The 27,379-nt window shown below is 36.7% G+C and overlaps 1 protein-coding gene across 2 annotated transcripts in view; it reads right to left on the bottom strand.

The window, feature by feature from the left end:
- LOC129241603 (protein naked cuticle) overlaps positions 1–26,784 on the bottom strand; it is a 38,063-nt gene extending 11,279 nt beyond the window's left edge. Inside the window, exons 1-3 of one of the 2 annotated variants that reach the window (XM_054878031.1) lie at positions 26,589–26,784; positions 26,196–26,528; positions 18,286–18,785 (exon numbers count right to left, since the gene is read on the bottom strand). In XM_054878031.1, the coding sequence (XP_054734006.1) occupies positions 18,286–18,785; positions 26,196–26,289 (594 nt within the window). In that variant the 5' untranslated portion in view covers positions 26,290–26,528; positions 26,589–26,784. The remainder of the gene's footprint in view (positions 1–18,285; positions 18,786–26,195; positions 26,529–26,588) is intronic. The other variant, XM_054878032.1, reaches the window with a different exon arrangement.
- Positions 26,785–27,379: the final 595 nt, after the last annotated feature.

Below are 27,379 nucleotides of genomic sequence, written 5' to 3' on the forward strand. Positions count from 1 at the left end.
GTTGCTTTTACTTAAATGTACGTGCGAAATAGTGCATGCCTATTTGAATAAATCCATCCAAATTTTTATTTTTTTCAAATAGATATATCTGTATGTATGCATAAAATAAATTTTATTGAAATCCATTACATTGCCATGTAAAATTAGGATACCACAATTTGGCAAGTAGCCATTTGCGCTGCAACAAAATTAATGGAAAATATGAATGTACGATTAAACGAGAATATACAAAAAAATGTATATGCAAAAATTTCCCAATTGCCAATAACATGGCATAGTAGATCACTTATAGGGTGATTGGTTCAAATATTTGTAATATCAGCGTAATATCTTCAAATCCGATGGAGAATCTCTCTGCCAACAAGTGCTACTTTCGACTAAGCAGGCAATTGAGCAGTAAAGTCCTCTCTGCGAACAAGAGCCACATTTTCTAAGTCTCTCATCATGCCCGTCCTACTGAGTAGCTCCGAAGCTTGTCTTAGAGAAAAATTCTATGGAAAATTGGAGGATGTTTCCGTACTTGTTTGCTATTCACTTGGGAGTGGCTAGGACGATTCTTCTGCACACGATTCAAGCAGCTCACAGCTTCCGGGCGTAGCCCGAGTATCGTTTGGATAGCTTCCGAACATCCGTTTGAGAGCGAACTAATGTGAGAAGGCGAATCAACCCAGCATATTTGGTAGTGCGCTGGGTTTGGGACCCGCCAAGTAAAAATCCTTCCCTAATGAAAAACCAAACAAATGATTAAGGTTTCAGGGCATGCACCGAAATGTCCGGCCCCTTAATGGGGTAAGTGCTTCTGCCCAACTAGTTGACGTCTTCGTGAGAATAAAGGCTGACACCACTACCATTCAAGGGATGCGATGGACGGGAGAAGACAAAAAGAGTATTGGACTTAGCTCATTTACGCCCACGCTCCGTTGGAGGAGGAGACGATGCGGCCAAAGATTTTTTCTATAAGCGCCTGAAATATTCCTATGAGCGTTGCCCCCGCCCCGACATAAAAATCGTGCTTGGCGACTTCAATGGTGGGCAAGGAAGGAATTTTTGGTTCCACAGTCGGAAAATTTCGTCCACACAATGAAACATCTGGTAACGGACAGAGACTGATCGACTTCGTCGGGGCTCGAAACATGGTCAGATTCTAGCAAAAAAAAAAGACATCAAGCTACATGGCTGTCTCCTGATCGAAAAATGCGAAACCAATTCATGTCGCGATAGATGGAAGATCAGAGGCATATTTATATTTAGGTATATTTACAATTGAAAGGACAAATGTCTTGAATGATTGGATTAACGATGGCTTTTACATCATAAGCAAATATTCGCACTGCAAGATATGGCCACGCCTCAATTTGACATAGCGTGGACAATCCTTTAAAAGATGCTCTAATGTTTGTTAACTGGCATAGTCGCACGGACATGTATCACTATCAGTGATTTGGAATCTTTTTAAGCAGGCTTTATGGAAATCGTGGCCAAAAAAAAATTGGGGCATCTCAAACGGGATACCAAAATTTGTCGAGCTCTTTCTATAGATTTAAAAAATGTGTTTTTTGCCTCCCAAACCAGCAAAAAACATGTCATATGCACAGAAAATCCGTTATTGAAGCCTCACAGGACCCAAAAAACCATCCGTTACTCATCAATATGATTTGAAATATTGTATGTGAAAAAAGACGCAATAAAAATACGCAAAAAAGCAACGAAGTCGCTGATGAGCGCACAAATAAGTCGCGGATGCAGCCATTAAAATTTTTTAAACCCTTCACTCTTAAAGATCTTTGGATGTATGCATCAAATTACTTAGCCAAAAAACTCACGCATGATTGGGTCACACATCAACACTACTAGAAATTAAATAATCCCCGTAGAACTAAGCCGATTTTGACTCTCCTTGCAGAGGTATCTGAACTTTTGTGCGTCTAAGTATTGGGCATTCAATTCCCGCTGATAGTCATTTACTAAATGGAGCCTTGAAGCCGCCATGCTCATACTGCAATAGACCAGATTTATCAGTGCAACGAATGCCCTGACCTAAGCCAGACCCGAACAACAGTTTTTGACGGCAGTAAACCCTCTGAGCATCTGAAATTAGCAAACTCAGATAGTCTTAACGCTTTCCTAAAATTTCAAATCTTAGCTAAACTAAATATATACAATTATTGTTACTTTCAACCGACATATCACCAAGTTTTTTTTAATACTTAATGTAAATTATCTCTAAAATAGCCCTATAAGGCAATAAATCTCGAGCCAAAGGCCTTAGTAGCCAGAGTTCTTGTTAAATTTTAATGTATTGGTTATTTATAACTATTAGTTTTACATGTAAATAAATAAATATATGTTTTTGTTGTTGACCCAGTCATTGCAGCGTCATAATCCCGCTTCAGAGCATCAGCTGCTTCCAGGCGAATTTGCCGCTTCGCATAGCTTAGGGCCTCAGAATAAGCTGACGTATTGGTCAGCGTTTGTGTATCGTTGCAGCTTTTCAGTAGCGATAGTTAAGTTTTTATCTGATATCAATGTTATAGTATCGTCTGCCAACGTAGCAATTGATGAATTGGTTTCCTCAGGAGGTGGTTTGTCTGTTAAATGGTTATTAAAAGAAAGTTTGATATCAAAGACAACGCCAAGGTCCTTAATCTCACTAGCACACTGAAGGATACAAGTCGAGATGTTAGGTATTTTAGAGTAAGCCAATTGAGAGCAATTGAACAAGTTTAACGAAAAACGTGATTTCTGGTACTACAAGTAAAATCTATCTACGTCGTATTAAAGATTAACGCCGTCCTCTTGAGCCTTAATCACTGGAAAGATGACCTTAAGATCATCAGCATTAAGCAAAAATTTAGCAAATGAGAAACAACTTTTGATGTCATTCATAAATAACACAAATAAGAGCGGCCCAAGATACTTCATTGCAGGACACCAGAGCTTACTTAGGTAATAAGTTTGAATTATAAAACTACATATTAATAGGTACATTTTCATACAACATATTTAGAAAAGTTTCCATTACAAATTCCAAGAAAGAGAATACAAATTTATTTAAAATACAGGGCCCGCCATATAACTTTACGGAATTAAAAATGCTATTAAAAAGAACCTACTCAATATTTTTCCAAACTGTTTTTTTTTTATTTTGAAGTACAATCCTTCCGGTTAATGATGGAACACGACTTCATTCATATGGCTGCCTCGGCTAGCCATGCACCATCCCATACGATCGGACCAATTTTTCAACACATTTTCGATTCTATGCGGCTGTATTTCAGCTATGACATCGCATATGTCGGTCTTCAGTGCATCAATTGTTGCTGGTTTGTTGGCATAACACTGGTCTTTGACGGCACCCCAAAGATAATAATCCAACGGCGTCAAATCGCAGTCCGAGGCCACCAAACGATATCAGAATTTCGACTGATAATGCGATCTTCGAAGACAGTGCGCAAAAGATTGATCGTAGCATTCGCTGTGTGGCAAGTAGCGCCATCTTGTTGGAACCAAATGCCACCAATATCCTCCTCTTCAATTTCTCGGAACAAAAATTCTTTCAACATGGCCCGGTAAAGCTCTCCATTGGCGGTTACGGCCACTCCTCATTCGCACTCCCACTCGCACCAAACAGTGACTCGTTGTGAATGCATCGGCTTTGCTTCGAGTGCGTGCGGGTTTTCTGAGCCCCAAATGCGCCAATTTTGCTTGTTAACATACCCGCCGAGATGGAAATGAGCTTCATCCGAAAAGATGATTTTTCGGTAAAAGTCTTCATCTTCTTCAAGTCCCAAGCCCATGAAGCGAAGCGAAAACGCATTGGGTGGTCGGTTTGCTTCAGCTGCCGAACCAATTGGAGCGTTCTTTGAGCGTATACACAACCATTTTCGTTCAGCGGAAGAATAAAACTAATTTTCTGTCAAATCAGATCACAGCTAAGTGTTACCATTCTTCAAATAATACTTAGTTCAAATCCGTAACGATAGATGGCGGGCTCTTTATAATTCTTGTTTATTTATAAAATCCTAAGTATTTGCGAAAGACATAAGGCATTGATCATCAATCTCATGCGCGTGACTTGTGCATTTATTTGAGAATTTTTTCATTTACATATGTATATCTTAAGTTTTATGTTAGCTTCACAAACACCCTTAGCGTTTTTCTCGTTGTTACAGTACACCACCAGCTCATTTGGGTACTGCTAATACCCTACAAATAATCTCAACTGGCTGCTGTACTGAGTGAGGTCAATGCCAATGTAATCGCCACACCATGCAGCTATTTTAAATTTTCCCTTTACCCGTCCAATTAGCAAAAATAATTTAGGTGAATTTTGTAGAGAGGAACTACCAACTACCTCACTCTGCATTTGTTTTTCATCACTTTGGCGACAATCACGAAATCAAAATTGGACAGCATAGAGTTTCAAAATATTTTCGAATATTTGATTTTTTACTTCAAAGCCCATACACATGTACATACAAGTGTGTGTGTGCGCATAACCAATAGCTCGCGTACGTTTCTGTTGAGAATTTTGTTTTCTTACTAATTGCACATGTTTGCACAAACAACAAATAAATCTCTACGCAAATCGGCAATCCAATTGAGCGAGAATAACTTGGATGGAAGCGCATTGCCGGCTAAAATCGAAACAAAATAAACTGATTTCGGATTTGATTGGATTTGACTCGTGAGCACTGCTCTGAGCTTTCACTGCACAAGTGGCATTCGATGTTTTCGTAAACAAATCAAATTCCACGCCGGTTTTGCGCTATAGACCAGCTTGCTTACATCAGCACTCTCCTTTCCCACCTCTTAACCACTTCCACTCTCACCACCCATTGCGTGCTTTTAGTGCAAAATTCACTGTTATGACTCCGCATGTATTTCGGAGGCAGAAAAAACTTCAAAACAAAATCAGATTTTGAAAAAGCACTACAACAGACCACATGCATGCCTTTCCCTGGGAAAACAAATAAATTTTCCAATTTTACTGAATGATTAAAAGATTTCGTTGGATTCTGGTGGCGCTTTGCTACTTTTACTAAGTTGTGTTGTTTTCGTCTCGAACTGTGCAGCTGCAGGGGACACCATTCGTATTGAAGGGATTTGCGGGCAAAATTTTTATGGTATTTAAACATTTTCGAAAGCAAAAATGCAATAAATTTCATATGAAATGCTTGAATTGAATTAAAATTGTGGAAACAGTAACAGCTGGATACAAAAGTAAAGTAAAAGTAAAAGTAAAAGAAATATTATATTTGATGAAATGAACAAAAAATGGGATGAATGAAATATGCCATTCATGTACACATTTATCTGAACTTGTTAACGTGAAAGGTATATTATGATCACAAAAAAACATTTAGAGGAAAGTTGATTGTTCAATCTGAATTAAATCTACCCAATATATTTATAAACCCATATCGATTCGAAGGTTTTAGGACGCTTAGATGATGATCTCGCAATACATATTATGCACCAGTCGCTTCAAGGTAGGCGGCATAGCAAGGGAATCACAGCTAGTGAATACCTAGCAAAACTCACTGATCAAATGTATGTTCCTCGATTTGTGGAAAAACGTCAAGACACACACCACAAATAGGCCAAACACTCAATAAAGGATGTATGCGCTAATTATATATACAGGGTGAACGATATGATGTGTTACCAATTTCACACTGCTTGTATCTGCAAAACAGCCCATGATATCGACGTCAAAATTTTTGTAATGACAGTTCAATATATTGTTTATAAGCCATCAAAGGCATTTGCGTCTCAGTTCTGTTGAATTGTTTTTTTCTGTGATGGAATTCAAACGTAATAGTGTGATTGCGTTATATTTGGCTGGATCACATCACAACCAGCCATTGTTCGTGAGCTCAGTCACCTCAAAGTGAATAAAATGTTTGTGTATCGCACGATAAAACGTTACAATGATACTGGCAGCATTGCAAAACGCTATGGAGGTGGACCAAAAAAAAAACCGCAATAACGCCAGGAATGGTTCGGAAAGTGAAGGCTCGACTTGAACGAAATCCACTTCGAAGTGGAAGAAAAATGGCCAAAGAACTGAAAATATCGCAAGATAGCATTCGACACATATTGCAAAATGAGCTCAAGGTCAAGGCTTACAAGTTCCAAAAAGCACAGGATACTTCACCCCAGCAAAAAAAAGGTCGGTGCGAAAGAGCAAAGGAGTTGTTGCGCTTGCACGAACGTGGCGAATTTCCTAACATTGTGTTTTCTGATGAAAACAATTTCCCAATTGAGCAGTTCATAAACACTCAAAACGATCGTGTTTACTTGACCGAACGCTCATACGAGAAGCAATTTCCCATCGCAAGTAATGGTTTGGGCCGCAGTGACCGCTGATGGACGCTCTCCAATCGTTTTTATCGAGCCTGGGGTCAAAGTGAATGCGACTTATTATCGGGGAAATGTTTTAGAACGTGCTTTAGAGCCGTGGACAGGCAAACATTTCGGTCGTAGACCATGGACGTTCCAACAGTACTTGACACCGTCTCATAAAGCTCGTGTGGACCAAGAATGGTTAAAAAATCATGTTCCACACTTCATTTCGTCCACACAATGGCTTTCGAATTCGCCAGACGCAAATCCGATGGACTATTCCATCTGGTCCATTTTGGAGAGCAAGGTGAGGACTAAAAAATATGTCAGTATCGATGCGCTGAAAAAATAGAATATACGAGAATGGGCCTAAATACCTCAAGATCACATTCGTGCAACATGCAACTCATTTTTTGACCGTTTGAAGGCTATAGTCAAGGCAAAAACTAATTTCACACAAACAAGTTGTGGTGTTTTGAATAGGTAACACTTCATATCGTTCACCCTATATATTTGAATTTCTGCCATGAAAAAGATCCTCATAAAAAACCATGTGCCTTTCGGAGGCGGCATGAAACTGTATCGGCAGATGGTTATTTTTATGAGGAGTTTTTCATAGCAATAATACACCCGGAGTTTTATTACTGTCTGCCGGGGGGCGACCGCTATTAGAAAAAACTTTATTCTATCAGTTGATGTTTCGTGATCGGGGTTTCGAACCTGTGCACTTCCGAATGGTAGTCACGCACCAACACATTGGGCTACGACGGCTCATCTGTATGCATAAGTATATGTATAGACCATGTGGGTTCAACCATGAATCTACCTCGAACGTAGGACCTACTACCGGTGTATATATAAGTATGATATTCACCAATTCGAATCAATAAATGCTTTAATAACTAATAAAATTATCCTTTCAGGAATACTTACGGGACAAAGACTTACTTATTAGGCACACGACGTTATTATTGAGACCTGAGCTCCACATAAAGATTTTTTTTGATTTTTTTTATTATTACTCGTATCCTTAACAGTATTGCTTATTTTCCCCATATAGCAAGCGGACGATTTTTTTTTAATTTTCTTGTTGTTGTTGTAGCAACTGCTGCATTGTTATTTAATTTTCTGTTAGGCTTCGGTTTAGTTCTAAACTATCCAGTAAATAAAACCATGTATTAAAAAACAGAACTACCCAATTATTCGAATAAGTGGACGACATAGCAATTATCAGCACAAACATCCACGCGCTATCCAAAACCTTCGCGAACACTGAAATTGCAGCTGATAGAGTTGGTCTTAGAATCAACGAAGATAAGACGCAATATATGACGATGTCCAGATAAAATAACCCAACATCAGACAACCTGAAAATTTCTTTTGAATTCGTGTAATCCTTTACCTACTTAGGTTTCAAACTGAGTAGAGACAATCCAACAAGACTTACCATCGATGAGAGAATCGAAACAGCTAACAGATCATACGTGTCGAAACTACTAAACAGACAATGCAAATTGATTCTGTACAAATCCATCATTCAACCAGGCTTATGCTATAGAGCAGCAGACGCTAACTGGAGCAGGTAAAGCAAAACTGCAAACTTTCGAATGAAAAATATTTATTAAAATAATTTTAATAAAGGTAATTTTGGAAAAAGTAAGCAATGGCCCCAAAGAAATTCGGTGAAGCGCTGCCTGCGCGTGTTATTGATGACTATAATAACGGAACTTCTCAAAACGACATTTCCATAAAATATAATATTCATAAGTTGTCATTTTCGCGGATTATTTTAAACTTTATAAAAAACGAAACTGTTGCAGTAGTAGATCCAAAAGGCTGATGCTGAGATTGTAAGTGAGATAAATAAATTTTCGTTTAAAAGTTTTGCACAGTTTTACCAAGAGCTTGAGTCACCAATATATTCAAGAACTGCCGCTTGTCACCTGGTCGCGAGAGATTTCCGTAGCTACTTAACCGCAAATTAGTAAACATACCCAGCAAAAATAGTTGTAGTTCGTTACACAGAAACTGACGATTTAAACTATGATTTTCGCGAAGAGTTTAAATTAATTTGGTAGGAAGTGATAGCTATGTTCGACCTCCACCAAGCAAACGTCTTCAAAATTCATACTGTGTTAAGACACTAAATCCTAGTGGCTATGTTATGGTCTGGGGATGCTTTTCCTCCTCCGGTTTGGGCCCGATTCATCATATTAATAGTACAATGGATCAGTATGCTTACAGAGACATTATGGTAGCGGTAATGCTGTCACATGCCGAGTGGGAAATTACACTTAGTGGGGCTTAGTGGGGGGACAACGGCCCGAAGCATATGACAAAGGTGCTTAAATCGTGGTTCTAGAAAAATAAAGTAATGCAATAGTGTGACCCCCGCATTCTCAGAACTTAACCCTATAGAAAACTTATGGGAAATTGTAAAAACGAAAGAGAATTGATCGCGGTAATGTGGCAAATGCTGACAAATTTTTCCTGGAAGCATGGAGAAATACATCGCAGACCATCGTCGACAATTTGACAGCTTCAATGGCGAGACGATGCAAGGCCATTATTGAGAGTCATGGATTTGCTACGAAATTTTAAAGTTTTTCTTATAATTTATTAAAAATAATGTATTGCGTTCTTTAAGGGGGGAGCCTGGTTTATGAGGTCTAAAAATTGCATCTCTTTGCGATTTTTTTTTAAGGAAAAAATTAATATAGCACTGCAAAGTTTTTTCTTTTCTTTTAATGAACATTTAAAAAGTATAAAAAATTTGTGTACTGGTTAAAATAAGTTGAAAAAAATGTTTAACATAGAAATTAGTAGAGCGCTGCAACGCTGGAGTTTCCAACTGGCGTACAAGATACAGCTCGTAATTATTATCTAAAGCAAAAAATTCAAATGGATTTCTAATTATCATGATTTTTTATTCTAGATGAACTAAGAAAACTGAGAGAAATTCCAAAATTTCAACTTTTTGGAGGTTTTAAAGAAAAATATGCCTTTCTATAAAAAAAAAATTCACTTCAACTTGGTATAAAAATCTTGAACATTTTTTTTTATCTATTTTGTTAGTTCAAATAGAAGAGAATTTAATACTGAAAGGAACAAGCTATGATTCATTTCAAAAGGTTCATTCGTTTTTTTTTCATTCATGTACGCCAATTCAAAGCAATCATAAAAATGAAAAGTCGAGAAAGAAGATAAAGTTTGTACTATAGCTGTCCGGTCACAGCGTAACTACCTAACGCTCGCCTACATTTGGCTTTGTATCTACGGAAATATTGAGAATTAGGCTCTGTAGCTTTGTTTGAATATTCTGAAATATATTAGGAATCGCTTAAAACGAAAAAAAAAATTGATTTTTTTGACCTTATAAACCAGGCTCCCCCCTTAATTTATTAAAAATAACGTATTGCGTTCTTTAAGTTGCAATTGTTTTGTCTTATTTAGATTTAAGATATGAGCTGCGGAATTTAAATAAACTTTTCCTTGTTTATATGAATAAACTTCCATTGTTTAAGTATAATAAAAATAAAATAAAAGGCCACAGGCATTTTAACTGCTGTGCAATCGAGAGTATTTACATTATCTTATTTCAGTTGCAAATGTTTTGTCCGATACTGTATGCAGAAAAATAATTACAAAATTTTAGATTTTCATCCTAAGCACCTTTAATTAAATACGGTATTCCCATTATGCAGACCCTTACACGAATATATTCGAAAAAAATTTAGACGCTATAAACCTCAATTCAAATGCGATGACATTGTCATATAAACATAAATTGCTGCCATAAAAAAAAAAACAAACGGCAAGTAAGAAAATAAAAAACAAAATGAAATATCGCTGAGTGCTATAAAAGACAAAACAGATTAAAAAGATGATTGCGCGGAAACTCCAGTGAAAAAGACGAACACTTTAAAATGCGCGGGCGTTAGAACATCTCAGAGATTACAGAGTTTGCGGCACTTTATGGGAGGAATAAGACAGGATAAATGAATTGTAGGTGATTGCACACGGATAGTCTACTGTAGGTATTTCGGAAATTATTACGCCACGTTGACTTTTATGGCATTACACACGACTTAATGTCGTTTAGGTAATTGCGGCGCCTATTGGTTACGCGCACAAAGGCATAGACACTTACATATATACACACATACAAGCATACATACAAACACACATACTTACACACATATGTGCATATCACGCCCCCATAGCAGTAAATTCCAGTGCCTAAGGAAGATACCATCGAAACAAGGAGACGCGTACGGATAATTTCCATGGCAAGCACTTAGCCTGAATACCAGTTCATGCATAAAATTTGCCCGCTCAGCTGACAATGAGTCGTGGAAGTTGCTGGTGAAGGGCAATGGTGGTGTGGGCGTGAAAAACGCGAAAACATATTTCACGCACTGTTGCAATTGGCAAATGGCATGGAGGCGTATAATGAAAGAGAAAAAATGAGAGAATACAGATACGGACATCTGCCCCACATACATACATACATACATACATACATACATACATATGTATGCATGTATATTTGTACACACGCAAAAGTTATTTCCAGGGGCAATCTACCAGCAAAGGCCACCGCACACTTCAAGGTGCTTCGCAACTTTTTTGTAAATAAGTAAGCAAGTAAGTGTAAAAATCTGGAATTGTTTATTTCTTTAAACTAATTTACGATCCTCGAAGCGACTCATCAAAATGGTTAGGTCGCATGCACATGTTCATCCATCCATATACATACATACATATATGTACATATCCATTCATTCATGTATCTATAGTCTAAATGGTGCCCGTCGATAGTCACGCAGGCCATCAGGCGGCCAATGAATCTATGATACTTGTTTATTTTCTTTTAAGCGCCGTTCGAATGTTTTCCTGCACTAACGGTACACGATAAAGCATGCGTCAAATTGCATTTTCCAGTAATTTTGTGATGTTTTCTTGGAAAATTTCATTGCATTGTCGAATCTTAATTTATTTTCTCAGCACCTTCTAATCGACAATAAAAATCGTTGAACAAATTTTCAAATTTCAAATGTGAAATGTGAAATTTTGTAAATTCCACATCATGTGGCCCATCTTCAACTGTTTGACTTCGAACTCAAAATATCTGAATTCTTAATTAAATGTCTGTAATAAATTTCAACTCGCACGTCTTTAATTTGCGTCCACTCGACGGGGAGTGGGCAAAAGCACCCGAACTTTATATAAAAGAGTAAATATGACCAATCTAATATTTGGTAGAAAATTTCTAAAGTACTCAATGGGCGGTGGTACTTGTTTTTGTTTCATTATACTCGTAAACAACTGTAATTTTTGTTTGTGCAAAATGTGTTGGTTAACTTAGGCAGCGCGTGCAATAAAAAATTAATAATTTTCCTATAGCACTAGCTGCTGGATATCGTTTATAAAAGGTGGTTAAATTTTAAGGGCCGATGTTGAATGTGAACCACACCTAAACGTCAAGTTTTTTTCTGCATTTTATTTGACATTTTTCAATTTCAGACTAATTCAATTTGAATCATGGAAAAATACACAATCGAGCAACGCGTTAAAGTTATTCAAGCTTATTATGAAAACGGGCGTTCAATTTTCGAAGAAAATCATCTTCAGTGATCAGGCACATTTTCACCTCAGTGGATTCGTCAATAAGCAGAATGAGATGATAACGAACTTTTTATGGCCCAAATTGGAAGATATGGATGTGGACGATATGTGGTTTCAACAGGATGGTGCCACTTGTCACACAGCTAACGAAACAATGGCTCTTTTGCGTGAAATATTTGATGGCCGAATAATCTCACGTCGCGTCGATGTCAATTGGCCGCCAAGATCATGTGATTTGACACCGTTGGACTTCTTTCTTTATTAATTTATTATATTACATATTTTTTAGTAAATTGTTCCATTTTTATAAAAATATAGATTAAAATAAAAACCATTTGCCAACCATATAATATACAATGCTTTACTTTAGTTGAAATGATTCAATAAGGTCGAAAGGGAAAAATTGTACCCCAGCTCTTCGAAAAACAATCATAGAGTTGCAAAATACTGGAGTATCCTGCAAAGCTATTTTAACCAACTGGAACGGTTCAAAAATGATGGTTCTTATTGCTCTGAAATATTTTTTTGAGTAAAAAACGGCAGACAACGTTTCAAGACAAAAAAGCGTGAAAGACTACGATCCCGATTGATGAGACGATCGTTTCATTGTCAAAATAGGACTCCAGAAAGTGTGCTACGGATATCCACTGAGTCTTTTTTTCCCCGAAGGGCCAATAACGAAAAGAACAGTTGCACTTCCTTTGGCAGAAGCTGGGCTCACCTCAAAATTAGTGAGGTTATATTTGATTTAGCGATGAAACGAGAGTAGATTTGGCCCAGGTGGCTGGAGGTACGTGCAGCATTCGATCCCAAATCCGTCTCATGAATTATAAAGTACGGAGGAGGCTTAATAATGGTGTGGGGCTGCTTTTCGTGGAACGGTGTTCAAATATGATGTTAAGATACTTCAAAATGTAATGCTACCTTATGCGGAAGAGAATATAGTGTTGATTTGGAAATTTCAACAATACAATGATCCGAAGCACGCGTTTCGTGTTGCAAAAAAAATGTCGAAGACAATTTGATCACTATTCTGTACTCGGCATCTGCGAGTGTCAACTTAAAGCCAATAGAGCATCTTTGGAATGACGTTAAAAATGCACAGAATATGCAGAATATCACAAATATGGATCAGTTATTTGAAAAGGTCAAGGCAGCATGGATCCATACACTTTGAAGAGGCTTAATAATGTTGATGTAAAGGTGCTGAGCAGCAATAATAAAGAAAAAGGATTTTACTTTTGCTTCGTTCTTAAATATTTTTCTCAAATTGTATGAACTTTTGTACATGAAGTAAAAAAGTGTTTGAAAATAATAACGAATTTGCCTACATATGTATGCACTTACATTCTTACTTCTTAGTACAAGTATTTTTTACAGGATTTAAATTACTTCAATATTTTCTATCACCCACGCTTTTGTTCTTGCCTTAGATTTGAAAAGGAAACAGAAACAGTACTAGCACAAACATTACTTTGCAGCACGGCTGTTGCTTTGATTTTGGAAAAAACGAATTGCAGAAGCAACAGCACATTTGGTTGTTGTAGCTGCCATTTAGAAAAAGAAAAAACAGTAGCACTTGAATTCTTCCAAACATGTATTGCTCTCAAAGAATATTAAGGAGATTACACTAAAGGACAGATTTAATCAAATGTTTGATACAACAATTCAGGAATCTTTTAAAGGAACCAGAAAACTTCTGTTCCTAAGACTTAAAAGAGAAACTGGCCACTGGCAATACTTTTGCAAACAGAATATAACCAGCATTTCTCAGAAAACAGTCAGCCTTTTTAAACATAACGTCATCTGGAAAAAGATTGGACTTAATATTCATTATAAATTTTCAAAAAATATTGGTCCTTAATATTCATTACGGCATCGAAGTGAAAACAGAAAATATCATGGTACGGTTCGCGAATCTGGGAGAACACAGAATGGCTTTTGTAATTCGCGTTTGAGCCAAAAATGATTTTTTAAATTTAAGCTCATAAACGTATATTCTTTGATCAATCGTAGAATTCTGTGATCTACAGTAATACAATATCTAAAAAATTGAGTTCTCAGAACATTGTCATATGACTTAGAACATCAGAACAGAAAAATCGTGTAAGTATAATAAAGTGCAATTTCTATCATAATTGTTCGCAAAAAATTGTTGATGCGGACTTCCCCACTCCATAATTGAGCTCATGATCCGTTCACCGCTTGGCGTACTTTTTCTTGCCGGGATTACACATTTATCTAACTGCAGGTCGGAACGTTTAGGGCTCACATTGTGCCCATTGTGGCGCCCATGATATATTTTCTTAGTTCTATCCAAGGCCAATCTATTAAAGGTGGTATCGGTAAATCGGCAATTTTTTTTCTTTCGCTGGTTGCTGGTCTAGTGCCACTAGCTTTAGTGAATTCGCCTTGGTCCTATCCCTATATACCCTTGAAACAAACTCGATCTTTTGGCGACTTCAATTAGTTCCAATTCCCGCAGCGAGTCTATACCCAAACTGTCCGAGCCCTCGAGGAAATAGGTCTGTAAAGTTAGCGATACTTGCAGAAGATATAGAGACATTAAGCTCCTTTTTCCCAAACAACCATTGTTTCCTAGGATCCAGTGCATAATGACGTTGTGCAGCGGAATCGGGTACCGTCAGAAAATATTTATTTAAACTGAAGTGCAAAGCAATAGCTGCTTCGATTCACCACTTCTTTGCTCGATAGAGAATTTCGCTACTCGCCAAGCGAAAAATTTGTATACAAAAGCAACAACAATTTAGCGCTGCTTAAGCGTCATTGTTTTTAGCAGACTTGCTCACAAGCGACATGCTTAGGGCAGTGCTTCAAGGTGCAAGACGGAATATTTTTTATTATGCTTTCATTACATTCAGACGGGTTGCATTAAAAAGCAATAGAATTACATAATTTGTCGAAACGAAAATAATGTAGCCTTGCCAAATCACATGCAACATTGGATTTAAGGATTTTTTGTTTTATTTACTTCTCGCAGGATGGTTGGTGAATCGAAAACAGCTAATAATTGCTTAGAAGCTGTAACAATTCGCGCCGACTTAGGCGTTAAACGCCTAATAGTAGCTTCGACTAGTGGCTCGCTTGGAAATGATTTAACTTAGTTATATATATATAATTGGCGCGTACACCCTTTTTGGGTGTTCGACCAAGCTCCTCCTCCTATTTGTGGTGTGCGTCTTGATGTTGTTCCACAAATGGAGGGACTTACAGTTTCAAGCCGACACCGAACGGCAGTTATTTTTATGAGGAGCTTTTTCGTGGCAGAAATACACTCGATGGTTTGCCATTGCCTGCCGAGGGGCGACCGCTATTAGAAAAATGTTTTTTTTTTTAATTTTGGTGTTTCACCAAGATTCGAACCTACGTTCTCTCTGTGAATTCCGAATGGTAGTCACGCACCAACCCATTCGGCTACGGCGGCCGCCGTTAAAGTTCAGTTATTACAGTTGGAGAAAAGTTATATAATAACACTGGTTTACAGCCAAAATGCACCAGAGACGCCGTTATGAAATTCCTATGTAAAATCACCGTCTGATTCCGAAAATCAAGGTTATTTTTTATTCTATGGTAACGTTTTTGAGATATTTACGAATTACCGTTATTTCAATAAAACAAAAAATTGGGCCCACTTAATCATATATATCTCGAAAACGAATTGAGCGATTTCAAAACCGTTTAAAGCTTTTAAAAGGTAATAAAATTTCTTATAAACTGTGTGTAAAACACTTTTTGCTAGGTCCTGCAGATTCAAAGATAACGAACTATCATAACGGATTTTTTAAATTTTTTTTGTAAAAATATAAAAAAATTTGTACTTTGAGAGAAAGGATCTCGAAAACTGTTTACTTTTTCGTGTATTTTTTGTTTTCACTCTAAGCTCTGTTTTATTACAAAAAAAATAAACTTTGGTTAAACAAAATCGATGAACTAATGCAAAAGTTACAAGCATTCAAGTAAATATATCCATATAGTAAAACTTAAGTACCCTACAAATAATAGCATATGTACATATGATTCTTAAACTATCTATTTAGGCGACATTTACACCAATGAAGTGGAGGGAACCAACTTGCCATTCAACGGACTGCTATATTTATATTTGAGGTTGGAAAGTCTAGAAAAGTAACCTATGCGAGCATATCTACAGTGTCATTACCAGAACTAAATTCAACGGAAGCTACATTGCCAGAATCAAATTTAACTTTAGTTTCGGCTCCAGTTTCATTGTCAACAGCAGTATCTGATTACGCGGCATCATGTTGTACTGAATTGCAAACGGAAAACGAAAGAAACCCTTTGTCACAAGCACAACTCACTGATTGGATAAGGGATTTGGAATTGTCAAAAGAAAATGCCGAACTACACGCCCCTCGTATGCAACAATTTAAATTTGTTTCATCCGATGTTAAGGTAACATATTATAGGACTCGTCACGAACAATTCTCCCAGCACTATACGAAGAAGGACAGTGTTTGTTATTGCAAAAACATTGCTGGTCTATTTAAACAGTTTGGTGAATCATATGATTCAAAAGAGTGGCGATTGTTCATAGACGGCAATTAAGGCCGTATTATTGCATATTGGCAACCAAAAGCCATCTATCCCGATCGCGCATGCAGTAAATACGAAGGAAACATATGAGACAATGCAAAAATTGCTTAAATTCATTAAATACGAAGAACATGATTGGAAAATATGTGACGATCTAGAAGTCGCTGGAAAGCTATGTGGTCTACAATCTGGATATACAAAATACTGTTGCTTTCTATGCAAATGGGATAGCCGAGCACGTCAAGAACACTACATCATAAAGGATTGGCCAGAACGAATCGAGTTTCAAGTTGGGGTGGATAACATAAAATACTCACCACTTATAAAAAAGGAAAAAATAATTCTACCTCCGCTCCACATCAATCTCAGCCTTATCAAAAACTTTGTCAAGGCTTTGGGCAAAGAAGGCGAAGCTTTTCATTATTTGAAAACAATCTTTCCACAGATTTCAGAAGCAAAAATATAGGAAGGGATTTTTGTGGGGCCGCAAATAAGGAAAATAATGGCCAATACCCATTTCAAAGAACTATTGTCACCAGTGGAGGCAGCGGCGTGGGACTCTTTTGAAAAGGTCGTTACTTCTTTTTTAGGCAAATACAAAAGTCCTAACTTCGAGATGATAGTGAACGATTTAATCAAAAACTATGCAGAAATGAGTAAATAAAAAACACATATAAGACCGTTTTCTCAGTTAACTTTAAAACTAAACAAAAAATTTGAAAGCAAATTTTTAAATTTACATGAGAATATATAGCCCTTAATCTGAATTTATTGCCCTGCTCCGAACAAACAAGAACGACCAAAATTTGTTCTGAATTGGAAGATTAATGTGTCACTTATGTATTTATCTAATTCCCTTTTTAATTTTCTTTCAGGAGTAAATATGTCTTTAAAAATTCATTTCCTCCACTCCCATTTAAATTTTTTCCCGCAAAATCTTAGCGACGAGCACGGCGAAAGGTTTCACCAGTAAATGAAAATGATTGAAAGTCGGTATCAAGGATTCTGGGATGTCGCTATGATGGGTGACTACTGTTGGTTTCTCATAAGAGAAACCGATCCTTATATAAATTTGCGTCAAAACAAGACACATAACTTTTTCAATTATAAAATAAGATCATAGAGTTAAGACAGAGTCATATGTACATATGCTATTATTTGTAGGGTACTTAAGTTTTACTATATGGATATATTTACTTGAATGCTTGTAACTTTTGTATTAGTTCATCGATTTTGTTTAACCAAAGTTTATTTTTTTTGTAATAAAACAGAGCTTAGAGTGAAAACAAAAAATACACGAAAAAGTAAACAGTTTTCGAGATCCTTTCTCTCAAAGTACAAATTTTTTTATATTTTTACAAAAAAAATTTAAAAAATCCGTTATGATAGTTCGTTATCTTTGAATCTGCAGGACCTAGCAAAAAGTGTTTTACACACAGTTTATAAGAAATTTTATTACCTTTTAAAAGCTTTAAACGGTTTTGAAATCGCTCAATTCGTTTTCGAGATATATATGATTAAGTGGGCCCAATTTTTTGTTTTATTGAAATAACGGTAATTCGTAAATATCTCAAAAACGTTACCATAGAATAAAAAATAACCTTGATTTTCGGAATCAGACGGTGATTTTACATAGGAATTTCATATCGGCGTCTCTGGTGCAGAAAAAAAGTTGAAATTTGTGATCCAGTGTAATTAGGCGATTCAACTGGTCGTTTAATTAATATAACTCACCTCTAAGCGTATTCGCTCCTCCTTGCCATGTTGATGTGAGGAGTGGCGTTGATGCGATGTCTGCTGTTGGCCATCAATCTCATCCTGTTGTTGCTGATGCTGCTGCTGTTGATTCGTAACGGCCAACTGTTGCTGTGCAGAAACAAATTTACTTGCAGCACTTTTGCCACTCAACTTCAGATGTTGTTTACTGCTACCCTCTTTTGAACAATGTTGGTGTTGGTGATGCTCTTTGTGTGCTTGCTGTTGTTGTTGTTGCCCCGCAGCATGTTGCTGCTGTTGATGGTGTTTTTGCACACTGCTGCTACCAACAGCGCCGCTACTATGATGCCCCGTTGCAGTTGGTGTTGTTGTGGTAATTATATTGACTACAGGCGAACGTAACGGTATGTTGTTTTCGCGATCGCTCACCATGAGCAAATCGGGTGGGGCGCTGCAGGAAGATGAAGCGCGCACCTGATGATACATGAGCTCCTCCGAGTCTGTGGTGCATTCTTGAACTGGAAGTATAGAGCGTAAGAGAGAGGCAAAGTGTGAGTAAGAATTAGAGACGGTGGAATGGAGGTAAATGATGTCTTGATATTGATATTATTATGTATGTACATAGCAGATTATGCTATGGGTGTGTATGTATTGTACGTGTGTTTATGTGTATTTGCATTCATTAAATCTTAATGACTTTACACGAGCAGTTATTAAATTGACAGCGCTGCCATAAATATTGTGTTTGTTGTAACCAGTGTAATAAATTTAATTCCCCGCATATCTGGGCCGCTAACACACCAATACATCTACCCTAGCATTCGTGTTGTTATTATTTATTAACTTTAATACTTTTATTTTTTTTTGGTCAACGCTTTTGCTACTGTGTAGACAATAAACCAGTCGATGCTTTGGCATTGCGACCGTTTTAAATATCTGCGCGATTTATCTCGCCAATGGAATGTTGGCGTTTCGCTAATATTTGTTGTATTTGCTGAAGTCGATAACGCTGCTGCCGGCGCGTTGATTGGTGTCGACGCTGACTGTTACTACCGGAATTTAATGCCAACTCGCATGCAATTTATCGAAAACAAAGGCTTTAATGTTTACGCCAGACAGCCATCCAAGCCAGTCAGCTTGCCAACCGCTAGTGTAACAAAGCAAGCGTAAAACAATCAGCAAAACAAAAGCGGCAAATATTGTACAACAAAAATGCCATAAGAATTTTGTAATTAATGGTGATGCATGCAATGCCGGCGCCACGACAGCGTTCCAAGTATTTTCCACACACCCAAATGCCAAACGCTTCGACTTTGTGGACTTTGAGTCCACTCGCCTTGCCAGCTCGCATCGCGTCAGCTTATCCAACCGCCCTGGTCAACATTGAGCCAGTCAGTCAACAACAGGGTGAGTGTACGAGTAATTGTGTGTATGTGAGTGTGCGCATGACTGTGTTGTGTGATGGTTTGGACAAGTATTCCTATTTGAAAGCCAACACTTGCGCCGACGCGCCGCCACGCCGTTCGCCGGCAACTGTTGCCGGTCGCTGATTCAGTGGTCGCTTGCTGCTAGCTGTTATTTTTGTTTTTTACTTTTTTTCATTCTCTTGTTGTTGGCATGCAACTATTGTTATACATTAGTGCTGTTGTTGGCTGGGATGGTGGTTGCCCCCACTCTTGCTGGAATTAATGAAAGCGCCGACAACTTTTATACTGACATATTGCCCCTTGAAGTAATTTATTTAGTGGTGGCGGTCGCTTTGAAAGCTGTTGCGATGGCCAATAAAAGAGCAGACAACAATCAAACAGCTGGAACAAACGCTTGCACGTGTGTAAGTGCACAAGCTTACTTATTTATATTCTGAGAGTATGTGCAGATGTAGGTACATTAGGGCGGGCCAATTTTGTTTCAACATTGCACTCGAAATTTTGAAAGAAACTATCTTTAATTAGTATGAATTAGTTTAATGTGGCGATAAAAATTTACTGAAGCACTACAAGGTCGCGCAATATTAATTATCAATTTCGTTTTTGAATAACTTTTTACCAAATAAAAGAAAAAAAAAAAAAAAACGATTTTGAGTGATCCAAATCTTTATTTTGACCTTTGAGCACTCCCTTGTTTGTCTGTTTGTATACTGCAGTGATCTACTTCACAACTGTCAAATATAGGGTTTTTCACTAAGGGCGGGTAGATGTTGAAATGGAATAAAATGGCGTTTGCTGTGTTTGCACGTAGCGCTGTCCTGCTGGAACCACATGTCGTCTAGGTCCATATGGTTCAATATGGGCCATAAGAAATTGGAAGGGCCACCACGTCTACCGAAAAATGGGCGCAATGCGTTGCGATAATGAACACTCATTTTGATAATAAAGTTTTACCATTTGAACGTGCTGTTCAGTCGTGTAACCATGATGATTCGGCATAAACAACTGAATAATAAACAAAAGATTTGACAGATGTCACCAAAACAAAATGGCTGCCACAGGGCGCCAAAATCGACCCGCGCCAATTGAAAACCCCTTTATTATTGACGCACAATGCCATTTGCAAAAATCATCAGTCTTTCGATAGAGTGATTAATTTTGAATAATCTTGTATGACTGCTATTTTTTTAATACAAACTTGTACGATGTTTGTAGTACGAAGAATTTATTTTGGATATCTACTTTTTTTTAAAGAATCGTAAAATGGCACCACATGCTAGATATAATTTTTTTTGCAAGTTTTACTCCGATTTACATATCGAATGTGTTTTTAGCTTCGTGAGAATTATCGACATCGAGAACTATGGTTTGAGAGCTGAGAATGGCAAACTGTGTCGTTTAAAGCCACCAATAAGCTTCCAAATTGTGGAAATTTACCTTGAAGAAAATAAATCTGTTTGCGAAGTTCATAGAGGGAAGTGTTGAAGAAGACGCCGGAATGCCAAATCGTCATCGCTCTTAAGTTGTTGGCCTTTCTTCTTCGGCTCTTCGGATCTAGGCTCACGTGCCTATAAAATACAGCTCGTGTAAGAATTGAATCCAAATAAGCATCGTTTGCGTGGCATTTTTGCTGATTGGGCTCATTTATATTTATTATTTAGATTTATTTGAAAGAGTAGTAAAAAATTGGACTGATCGCATGGACCATGTAACTCGTAGCCGCGTGGGCCATATGCCGGATATCATATTTTTAAAATTAATGCTATAAAATTATCTATCAAATTATAATAAAAAAAATCATCTAAATAATTTGTTTGGTATTATATACATATATATAATTGGCGCGTACACCCTTTTTGGGTATTTGACCGAGCTCCTCTTCTATTCGTGGCATGCGTCTTGATGTTCCTCCACAAATGAAGAGACCTACAGTTTCAAGCCGACTCGGAACGGCACATATTTTTTGTGAGGAGCTTTTTCATGGCAGAAATGCACTCGGAGGTTTGCCATTGCCTGCCGAGGGGCGACCGCTATTAGAAAAAACTTTTTCTTAATTTTTGGTCTTTCACCGAGATTCGAACCGACGTTCTCTCTGCGAATTCCGAATGGTAGTCGCGCACCAATCCATTCGGCTGCGGCGTCTATTGATTAGTTTAAATTCTCAAGCTCTTAAGATTTACTCATAATTTGCTTTGTAGCTGCTTTAAATAAAAAATAAATGTCATAAATAAATTCTTCTCTTCTAAAAATCTCCAAGTACAAGTTTGTTATAAAAAATAATATTCTTAATATATATTTGAGTAGATACTAAACTTCATATTATATAATATGAAGATGGCTGCTCTTAAAATTTGGGGTACGCGAAATTGACTTTAAAGGCAATAGCTCTGGACTTTTTTATAGTTTTATGTAGAATGCGAATCTGATAAAAACAATGTCGAAAAAAACGGTTTCATTCAAATTGGCTCGCTCTAATGTATATACATGCATACATATATAAGAGACCCACATTAATGTAAAGGGTGGTTAAGTTTCAAGGGCCGGTGTTGATTTTGAATAAAATATAATTCTTTTAAGAAATTATTGTCATTTCTCTTTATTATGATAATACTGGTATGGCTTAATTACGCATGGAACAAAATATCGGCCAAATGGCCGCCACGGCCTCGGCGGCACACCTCCATCCGATGTTTCAAATTATCGATGACGCTGAGGCATAATTGAGGTTCTATGCCGTTAATGTGCCAAATTATCTTATCCTTTAGCTTTTGAATTGTTGCTGGCTTATCGACGTACACCTTTTTTTTTCAAATAACGCCAAAGAAAGAAGTCCAACGGTGTCGTTGACGTTCAGGTGTGGTTCACATTCAACATCGGCCCTTGAAATTTAACCACCCTTTATATATAAAATTCACTTAAATTAAATACTTGTAGACGATTCCCATTCCAGAAGTAAATATATATATATATTGTTTGTTATTGTTATGTTTAAATTATATTGGGAAATATAGGCATTTAGTTCAGTTATCGGGTTATTTGCACTTAAATGCGAGCTGCCCTAATATTAAATATTAAAAAATACGATGGGTCTATTCTATATATGGTCGACTACTTTATTACCAGGAAATTGTGTTGCTGTTTGAGGTAACTGAAGTTCTAGAGCAACTGGCGCAGTAGTAAGACCACATAGATCAAAACAGCAAAATGTATCTCTTCATAAGTAGAAAATAGCTAGAATATATGCGACAATCGACCCAGATTTATATCCAGTCAAAGACTATCCCTTCAGCAGGTTTCCTCAAAAATGTATGAATCATCTTTTTTGCGCTCCATGTTCAGTCATCGTGTTGAATTGTTGTTGTCGATTGGCCATCTGGAAGCTGCTATTTGTTCCTGTTAGAATTTTTTTGTGGAATGCCCTGACAGATAGAGGATATTTCGATAATCACACTTTTGTTTGATTCAGACCCTTAACCCGAGCATCGGAAGGACAATTGTGGAGAAAGAGGCAGAAGTCATTAACAAAACCTTTGAAAATTGGATTGATAGAATACGATTTTGCGAAGTCAGCAATGCAGCTACATGGGCGCAATTATATTCCAAATATTTCATAAATTATAATAAAGGAATTTACAATTAATGGTTCTGCATCATTAAAGCAATTATAGAGAATTTACTGTTGTGCTGCCATGTAAGTTTGCTTTTGCCTTGATGCCAAGTGATTTGCACTTAACTGCGAATTCCCTAATATAACGAAAATACCAATTTTTTCACTAAGTTCTGAAAAAAAAATTTATAGTTTGAAATAGACTTTATTATTCAGTATAGTCCCCCAGAACACAACTTCATGATTTGATGGATAGCGATCCACTCATACATTGTTTTAGGTCTGAAAACAGATGGAAGTCGCTAGGGGCCAAATCAGGTGAATACAATGGATGCTCCAACAATTCGAACTTTAATTCATGGATTTTAGCCATTGTCAAAATGCTCTTGTGGCACGGTGCTTTGCCCTGATGAAAAAGAAGTTTTTTCATTTTCAAACTGGGTCTATTTTCCCGAAATTTTTTTCGTTCAGCTGGTCTAAAAGGTTACAATAATTTTCAGAATTTATTGTTTTATCAGTTTATACAAGTAATATACAAACAAAATTCCTTTAGCATCCCAAAAAACTGATGCTAACATCTTCTTGGCAGATTTCTGGGCATGAACTCGTTTCGAAGCCGAAGAACCAGGTTTCTACCACTCTTTAGTCTTTTGTTTTGGTGTAGAATCATGGCGATAGACCCAAGTCTCATCCGTAGTGATGAATCGATGCACAAAATGTACTTTAAATGTTGCTGAGAAATTCACATTCGAATGTGCGTTTGTTCCATTGTTAGCGAATGCCGCACCCATTGTGCACACAGCTTTCTGAAATCCAAAACTTCAGTCAAAATATAGCTTACACCGCTCTTTGAGATTTTGAGAGACTTCTACTAAATATCTTTCAGTCACTCGACCATTTTCCAATACGATATCCTGCATTTTTTGTACGATTTCGACATCAAGGCTTGTACGACTGTGATTAAATTCTGCAGCCCACCTTTCTAGTGTACAAATTTTTGGCGAAAAATCCTTATACATTTTCAACATTCATTCATAAATTTCCTTTGCTTCTAACCCTTCCGAAAATAAAAATTCCATCACTGCAATTCCATTACTTGACATCTGAGTCGTCAATACTAAATGTCCTGTAAGCAAATAATGAATTGACGGATTGAAATGAAACTTCACATACGTTCATATGAACAGTGTTTCCTACATAACAAAAAAAAATGTTGGCTAGTGGCAACGCCCTCCCTTATCGAACCGCAAAACTTATTGAACTACCTAGTATTTCCAAAATCGGTGGGCTTTTCCGTGAGAGCAATACATTTAGTGATTTAAAATCCTCGTTCTCACTAAATCAAGTTTTATAGAACATTGAATATGATTTGCTTTTTAAAACCTTTTTTTTTTAAGTTGTTTATTTATTTGGTATTAATAATGTTATGTACTAAAATAAACAATAGTTTTATCCAACATATCTTCAACCAATTTACTTCTTCACCATTGATATTTTTTCGCCCTCTTGCAAAATAAACTTTTTTATACATATTTTCGGCATTGTTTTATGACAGTATGATAGTCTTTAGGGACATACAATAAATCTTGTTTCCTATAGTACTCTCGTTAGTTCCAAAATCGGCATCACTTGGTAGATAATATCGCCCAGAATATAAAAATCTTTGGTCGATAATTTCGACACCGTTCATGGGGGAGTGATCAACTTTAAGCGTCTTAAATCTAATTTCAAATATCTATTTCGTCCACTGCACATATCGCTGTAGTCTATTACATGTTGTTGGTTGTTACTTCAAGCAACAAAAAGCACTTTTTGGGGCACCTTTGGATGACTTTCTATTCTAAAATGATCGGGGAAAACCCAAAACTCCGGAAAACTGTAAAAATCCTTACGTCATTTACAATATTGCCGCACATATAAAAACGTACTAAAGAAATCCTATATGTAGTACAATTTTTTCATTGCAGAAAATGGACTTATACCATTTGCAAAATAATTATATTTCTAACTTCGTGAATTACGAAAATTTGTAGTGGTAAAAACAATGAAAGTTTTAATAGATTTTTTGGAACAAGTTTCAAATTCATTTTTTATATATTCATTTTTATCATTAACTAATTTTTTGTGAGAATGGACTTACACCACTATCGAAGAAAACGGTTCATATAAAGATTAGGGTCTTTCAAATTTGTGATTAAGTGCAAAGAAAAGTAAAGTGACGTGAAGTTAATTAAGGAGAATCCAATGAATAACAAAAGCAGCTGGCTCACCCGCATTATCAGCCTTTAATAGTTCAACAGAATAGTGTAGTTGTGCTGAAGTCATACTGTGGTTTGAAAAATATACGACTTAAGGGGCACTTTAGAGTGAAAAATAAATCATTGGTACGATTAGCAAAGCTCCGTTTAACATTAAGATGTGGAAAATGCATCTTAGAGCGAAATTTTATAAAAAAAATTAAACATAAACATGACGTGACGTAACATACAATTTTTGTTTTATTAATTTGTTGAGCTGGTTGTATAATTTGGTTAGTAAACCCCCTTTCAAAATGCTCGTGAAGTTTTGGCTATGTGTTTTCAAGTTACTTTGTGTCTACGCAGTCGCAAAAGCGTAAAAATCCAATTTCAGTTGGAGTTCCTATGCACAAAATTTATATGAAATTTATTATTTAATTTATTTATATTATCTGTACCAAAAACTTTGTATGCCCTACTTTCGAGATGAATCTTTTGAACAATTTCGCAAATTCCTACTAATTTTGCTCATTTTTGTGTATTGCTGGTGGTCCGGCAATTCATTACAACCACTGGCGCTGACTACCCGCTTTTCACTGTAATTTACTTAATTTACAACAACTGGTTATTGTTGTTTTAATTTTAATATCATATTACCTTGGGGCCTTGCGTAATGGGCGCCATACAAAATGAATGCCAGTCCCAAAAGAACTGACATGCGACATGTTGTAGTTGTTGCTGCAGTTGTCATTCTAATGTTATACAATTAATGCAGCAGCAAAGCTAAAACGTTTGACAGTAATGCGGCTTGCGAAATACGAAACATAAACGAATTTTCTGCCAGTTAATCCAAATTGAGTTGTTAGGCATGCAGCAAAGTTGGTTACAAATCAGACAGCGGACCCAAACCAAACGTGCAACTAAACTGTGTATCCATGCAGCATAATCAGTTTGTAATGAAATAACGAAATGTTTGCTTTGTTGGTTTTGCTGTGTTTTTGTTTTCAGTTTTCAAAATTAGCTTTTAGTTACTTTTCAAATGTCATTTACCAAATATGTCATTGCGTAGTTGAGTTCTTGGCAGTTGTCTGAGTGCCGTTATCTTATCACAAATGGCAAACAAAGTGGTAACAAGATTTTTTACACAACTTTTTCAGCTACTTTATTTAGCAATTCGCTCTCAAAATTAACCAGCACAAAAATGTTGATGAAATTTTTAAAGATTGGAGAAAAATTCTGAAACGAATGTTGTGAAAAAACTGTGCCTTGACATGAAAAATTAACAAGTAAATATTGATTGAAGTTTCAATGACGAATAGTGCGAATGAAGCGGAAAGGCGGCAAAGTCATGTTGAAGAGAAAATAAAAATATATATAAAAAAATATAATAAAAATATAAAAGTATGATAGGTTCGTTGCCAGGTGCATGACTCCATTTGTGGGCGACAAAATTTAATACAACGGGGGAAAAAATGGAAGAAAATAAATCGATGATCTCATCAGATATACCACTTCCCGAAATAACCGTCAGGTGGCGTTGATTCGGCTAATTTGAGTTATGTTTTTGTAAAAGTTACGACGTCTTGCGCAAATCTACCTCTGTACGTGTTTTCGATTTTTTTTTACAATTTTAAAAAAGGATTTAAATTCGCAAACCCGAGTTTGTATTAAATTTTGCGTTAAAATGGATTCAATAGTGCGGAAAGCTTGGAATTAGTAAGAAACTCGGTAATGAAACTCTAAACAAAACAGCCATTTATGAGTGGAATGAACGCTTCAGAAGAGGTCGTGAGTACACCGTGGATGCAAGCCGCCGACATCGGAAACTGTTCAAAACATCA

The sequence above is a fragment of the Anastrepha obliqua genome, chromosome 3 (genome assembly GCF_027943255.1).
Source record: "Anastrepha obliqua isolate idAnaObli1 chromosome 3, idAnaObli1_1.0, whole genome shotgun sequence".
In the NCBI taxonomy this organism is placed as follows: domain Eukaryota; kingdom Metazoa; phylum Arthropoda; class Insecta; order Diptera; family Tephritidae; genus Anastrepha; species Anastrepha obliqua.